We start from the raw sequence: 6,060 nt of genomic DNA, 5'->3' as shown, positions 1-6,060 counted from the left end.
CTTAATTTCATTTGCCGAAAGTCATAACTGATTGGTGAGATAGACAAAACCACACGGCCTCGATGATCACGTGTTGTTTGTAAGCATAGATAACTTTATTACCCAGACTGCCAGAAAAAATGTGCATATTAATTTATGAATTATTGACAGTTTCATCTGTTGGGTGTTAATCATCAAACTCTGTCGTGTGGTGCACGCTTCTAGAATGTTTTTGCTTGGATACAAATCTCTGGCTATCAAATGACTGTGATAGTTTAACGGCTATTTCCATTTCATTTGCGTTCAAGGGTTGGACCCTGCCGAGCCCAACTTTAAAGGAAAAGACAAATCCATTATTCTAGACCCGTCGGATGCTCATTTCGTGGACGTCATTCACTCGGACGGAACGCCATTTGTTGGATTACAAGGTAACACATACGTGCATTATTATCAGTACCATGGGCCGGTTGGTGAAAATGTATAAAGCTTTAAGCCATGCACTTAATAACTTAATTCTGGAATGAAGTTTAATATGTTACATACGATGATGACACTGGCATTAAAAGTTTTAGAATCTGGTTTAATCTATACTACAAAACCAAACATTCCCACACAATTGGGAAGAGCTCTTTTATTTACATGGCCTCGGACCCCCATTAATTTTCCATAAGCGACAATGTTAACGTCTAGCGTTGTAGCTCAGTCCCAAACATTCCGTGGCCAATAAGCTTTGGTGCATACCTGTCCCAGCCTGTGAGAAAGAAGCCATAAAAATCTTGACATAGGTTGACCGTCAAAATCTGGACCTTTCCATGCCGGCAGCTGGGAGGCGTGCCTAGCAACGCCAAGGGGACGTCACTCGCAGCCTCATCACTACCTCACACCTTGTGTCCTCTCGCCCAGAATTTCAAACTTTCATCAATAAAGCTCATACCTCCTCAAAGTTTAGACAGTTTCCAGCATTTTAATACCAAGCATGCACCTGTGCACCAAAGATGGACGCCTGGGAGCAAAAAAAAGACTTTATACCCTAAAATTCACAGAACTACAATCGTCCCTACCGAAAAACGGAAGTTGTAATGGGGGTCTGTGTCCACATAATATGAAGTTAGAGTTCTGTCTGCATGGAAACAAATCATTAAATGACAATTTGGAAAGGATGAGCCGCACAGAATTGTGTGCTTTAGTGGCTCTGTGGTTGTGAGTTCGTAAGTCGTTGCCTGAAAGTGAAGTTGGGTTGTTGCTGTTGCCGATAACATATCGAGTGGAAGAATGCGGTAGATGCTTGGAGGTTATTTTTTGAAAGATTGTCAGATATGGTGTCTGCTGTCAATTGAGAGAATGTGCCTTGTATGAACGAGCCAAGAAACAAAGATGATATGGATTTCATTAGTTATTTAATCAAACAAATGTAGAGTATGATAATTTGTTTCATAATTGCTCTTTGATGTATCTCTAGACCACTGTTGTGACGCAAAAGAAATTGCTTCCTCTCCGTTATTGTCTCAATATATATGCATGCTTGGATGCTTGGGGTTTAACGTTGTCTCATTTTGTTGGGCACAATTGATTCCTTCAGGGTGTGGGGGTGTTTGGGGGGATATTCTTGACACTATTTAAATGAATAAAAAAACCTGAACGTTTCTCACAAAACGAGACAGTGACATTTCCATGGTTCTCGTGAATGGCAACACGCGAGGCTTGTGTGCGCAGTTGGTGTTACGTATTCAAGATATTTAAGTTTATTGCATTATATTGTACAAGATGACGTTTTTTCATCAAGGCTTCGGATTAGCAAACCCGGCAGGTCACGTGGACTTCTACCCAAATGGCGGTCAGCATCAGCCGGGATGTTCCCAGGACCCGTTGGGAAGTGCAATCGGCGACATCTTACATGGAGGACTGTCAGGTATATTCATAAAGTATGCAGAATGAATTATGATTAGTAGGTATGGATGACTTGCACTTGCCATGTTGAAAATGAATCCAGTGCACACAGTGAAATGAACACTCCGAGAGAGATCACGGCATTGTTTTTTAAGGGTCCAATGTAGCCAGGAATGCAGTAATTTAAACATGGACTTCACAATGTAATCAGCAGCCACACAATAAGTTTGCTTTCGTCCACGTTATGTCCTGCGCCTGGCGGAGTTAGCTGGGGGTATCACCAGACTTGTGTCTCATGCGCCTATCTAGGTCACATGAGAGCATCGCGAGGCTTGTGATCCCTGCTCCAAGCGGGATCGGATGGGGGTATCGCTAGGCTTGTAACCCCTGCACCTAACTGGGTATGAATGGGGTATAGCAAGGCGTGATCTCTGGGCCTGACGGAGTCAGATGAGGTATCACTAGACGTGACTTTTGCTCCTATCGGAACCAGATGGGGGATATCGCCAGGCTAGTGACCCCTGCTCACTATGATGAACTGTGGTAAATGACACTTCACAGGAATTCCTTATATGGGGAAAGCAATTATGGCCATGTAAAATGTTAGGTGGCAGCCTCATCGAAGACATTAATTATTATGATGTATGTGTAACATTCAGTTCTCTTGTTCCCTTCTCTGTTTACTCAGGTGTGTCGAAAGACCTCTCCTGTAGTCACGGGAGGTCGCATGATTTCTATGTGGAATCCATCTTGTCTCATTGCCCATTTCGCGGTCACCCATGTAACAGTTTTGAGGATTTCAGCGCCGGAAAATGTACGGGATGTGGGAGTCACGGATGTGCGATGATGGGATTTCCAGCCCACAGTCAAGGGCCCAAGGGCAAATTCTACCTTGCAACCAGACCAAAGACCCCGTATTGTGGTACGTGCCTGTAAATGAAACAGACAGCATGAGATGAAAAGGATTATTTGTAAGTTTTCGTACAATTTTCAAGTAGGTATACTTTGAAGAGGAGTTGTCATTTTTGTTGCATATATATGGGTTAGTCGTTAATTTAAAAACCTATTATATTTTAGGCTATGAATATTACATCGAGTTGCGAATGGCTAGTCGAAACATGGAGATTACTTACGGAGATGTCTTCGTCACGCTGATTGGCTCCAAAGGACAAAGTGAAGAGACGAGGTTTTTGCGGTAAGCTAAAAATTTATATGCGATGAAACAAATAATCTTTCCTCTCCGGCCGTACGTGGGAAGGTCTTCCAGCAACTTGCGGATGGTCGTGGGTTCCCCCATGCTCTGCACGGTTTCCTCCCACCATAATGCTGGCCGCCATCGTATAAGTGAAATATTCTTGAGTACGGCGTAAAACACCAATCAAATAAATAAATGATCTTTCCAACAGAAAATGATGAACGCTAATAATATGCGTGTATGCCACTTTTTTATCGGGGGGCAGGGGGAGGTGTTAATCTGGAAAACGGTCTGCTAGCTCTAGTTTCCGCTCGTTGGGACTAGAATAGTTGGGAAAATCTAATAAAACGTGTAATACGTCGATTCATGCGAAATTTACTTTATCATCATATGTGATTTGTATAATATGTTCATCTCGAAGTCAGTATATTTCTTACAGCTTCCTACACTCGCCGAACATGGCAGTCATCATTTGTAGATTGTGTCACTGTTGTGACGGTGAGGAGGCAGGAAGTGATGTCAGAAAATATAAAATCTTGTCTCAACTTTCCTTACTATTAATACTTGATGCGCATGCATTCTGTTTATATGAAGTATATTCAACATAACTCTAACGATCACCTGACGCAGTTTAATTGATGAATGCTGATTATAGGTCCGCGCAAGGATACTAGTGATGAGGCTAGTGATGAGGCTAGGCGTGGCACAGACTCCAGAGGTCTAGTGAGGGTTTAAGTGAAGCAAAGCTCCAAACCAACAACTAAAAGCGACTGTCATGAAGTTTGAAAATCGTCAACTTTGTCATTTTCAGAGGGTCTCAGAAGTTAGCAAAGGGGACAACTGAACGCTATGTTGTGTCTGTGGCTAAAGACGTTGGAACCATTTCTCAGGTCAAGATAAGATTTAATCGTGTCACTGGATTTGTGGCGTTCGGGACAACAGACGACTTTGCTGTGCACAGCATCACAGTGAGACCGGAAGCAGGAGGATCTAGGTATGCAACGCTTAGTAGTTAGTGTTGTGATAAAAAAATAACTCGTTAAAAAGACGTGGACCGAAAGTTAGCATGTGACACTAAGTTCTAGCTTACTGAGACACATAATTAACATAAACCTCGCTACATGTATGCCGGTGACACGAACAAGTTCCTTCCTTTCCCTCAACAAGAGGAGATAACCTTAATTCTATCAAAAATCAAATGGATATCTCTCGGAAACAGATCCCACACAGTTTTGACTTAAGCCAGTCTTAAGAACTTTACGGTAATGAGTATTGTATGGAAACCAAAGTTCCAGTTAAGAAACATATGATAAAAAGACTTACAACACAGAGAATAACACCAGAGGAGCGACCACAGTGTGATAATTGCCGAATGGTCACACTTAACCAGGGGAATACATAAACCATTTTAGATGCTTTAAATGATACCCTCAGGACCAAAAATATTCGTGAAAATCATCAAATCTACCTTGAGGACCCCCCGCAAAGGGTTAAACGTTAAAATATACACACGCATACATATGTTCACCTTCTGTCTCTGCCTTCTTCCATGGACATGCAAATCCCTTGTATTTCATGTTCACTTTTCTTTTCAGTCGAAAATTGTGTGGACATGATGAGTTGGTACATGGAACTCGTGCGCTGACATCACAGTCCGGCTGCTGATCACGTGATCATTTCCATGCATGAAGTTTTAATAAGTATACCTAGTATATTTAAAATGAAAATAAATAACAAATAAATAGATATGTATGTTTAATGAGAACTGTTATTTTCTTGGCTTTCAAATTATAACCTATATATTCTTTTCGGAAAGACGCCATTAACTGCATCAAATTTTTAGTCTCCTTAAATTCCAAGTAAGGCAGACAAGAAAGACGAGAATCTGCCGATGAGTTCTTTTTAACTTAGGATTTTTAGGAGCGAATTATGGAAAGAAAAAGTTAAAGCCAGGGGAAGTTGAAAACCTCTTCTTGCGTAAACACCAAGGTTTCCAGATTCAAACTTGTCAGCAAATGATTTTTGTGATGCTTATGACACGTAGTTATTCAAATTCCAACCCTATAACTATCAGGGAATCTAGTAAGTAGGATTGGTGCCTCCATATTGGAAGGTGATGTATTTACCCGAACATGTCATTTCGTCCATTCAGAATAATCGATTTTCTTTGTCCCTGTTTGTAGTTCAATCCGGATGTGACGTAAACTGTGCGAAAAGTTCAATGTTAACCACTGAATGGCATATATAAATCCTGCTTAACAGTGTCGACCAAGCACATGTTACTGAACATTAGTTAATGTTAGCTAAGTTAGATTTATTTATTTATTAGATTGGTGTTTTAAGCCGTACTCAAGAATATTTCACTTATACGACGGTGGCCAGCATTATGTTGGGAGTAAACCGGGCACAGCCCGGAGGAAACCCTCGACTATCTGCAGGTTGCTGGCAGACCTTTCCACGTACGGCCAGAGAGGAAGCCAGCATGAGCTGGACTTGAACTCATAGCGACCGCATTGGTGAGAGGCTCCCGGGTCATTACGTTGCGCTGGTGCGCTAACCGGCTGAGCTACGGAGGCCCCTAGCTACGTTAGAGAAGAGGTGGTAACGCGCCAAGGGTTATAACAGTAAATTCATTGTGGGATTACAGCGACAGCACCCAAGCAGTTAGCATCTTGCGCGTCACGCTCATAGCAGGAAGATAACACACATGTGATATGACATGGCGGGGAAAAGGTACCTAACGTTTCCCTAGGGGTACTCTGACACGAACGAATAAATATTTCAACGTATTATAGCGTATGCATATTATAAAACTTATTATTACTTAGACGGCGTAAAGCCCCAATCAAATAAATCAATCAAAAGTACTGAGTGATGTTTAAAACTGAGTAGAAGGATGCCAGTAGACTTGACCTATTTTAATTTCAAACTTAGCCTAATGCAATCTCACATGTTACACTGACATGGGCGTCGATCATTCTGCTCTGGGCAAGTGATCT

General features: G+C 41.8%; 1 protein-coding gene across 1 annotated transcript in view; it reads left to right on the top strand.

Moving 5' to 3' along the window:
• LOC135479705 (inactive pancreatic lipase-related protein 1-like) overlaps positions 1 to 4,726 on the top strand; it is a 5,044-nt gene extending 318 nt beyond the window's left edge. The window contains exons 2-7 of the mRNA XM_064759608.1: positions 288 to 407; positions 1,763 to 1,888; positions 2,555 to 2,788; positions 2,944 to 3,061; positions 3,873 to 4,055; positions 4,657 to 4,726. Of these exons, the coding sequence (XP_064615678.1) occupies positions 288 to 407; positions 1,763 to 1,888; positions 2,555 to 2,788; positions 2,944 to 3,061; positions 3,873 to 4,055; positions 4,657 to 4,726 (851 nt within the window). The remainder of the gene's footprint in view (positions 1 to 287; positions 408 to 1,762; positions 1,889 to 2,554; positions 2,789 to 2,943; positions 3,062 to 3,872; positions 4,056 to 4,656) is intronic.
• The last annotated feature ends 1,334 nt before the right edge of the window (positions 4,727 to 6,060 follow it).

This window comes from Liolophura sinensis, chromosome 12 (genome assembly GCF_032854445.1).
Source record: "Liolophura sinensis isolate JHLJ2023 chromosome 12, CUHK_Ljap_v2, whole genome shotgun sequence".
NCBI classification, from domain to species: domain Eukaryota; kingdom Metazoa; phylum Mollusca; class Polyplacophora; order Chitonida; family Chitonidae; genus Liolophura; species Liolophura sinensis.
This window is presented reverse-complemented; position numbering and strand designations above follow the sequence as displayed.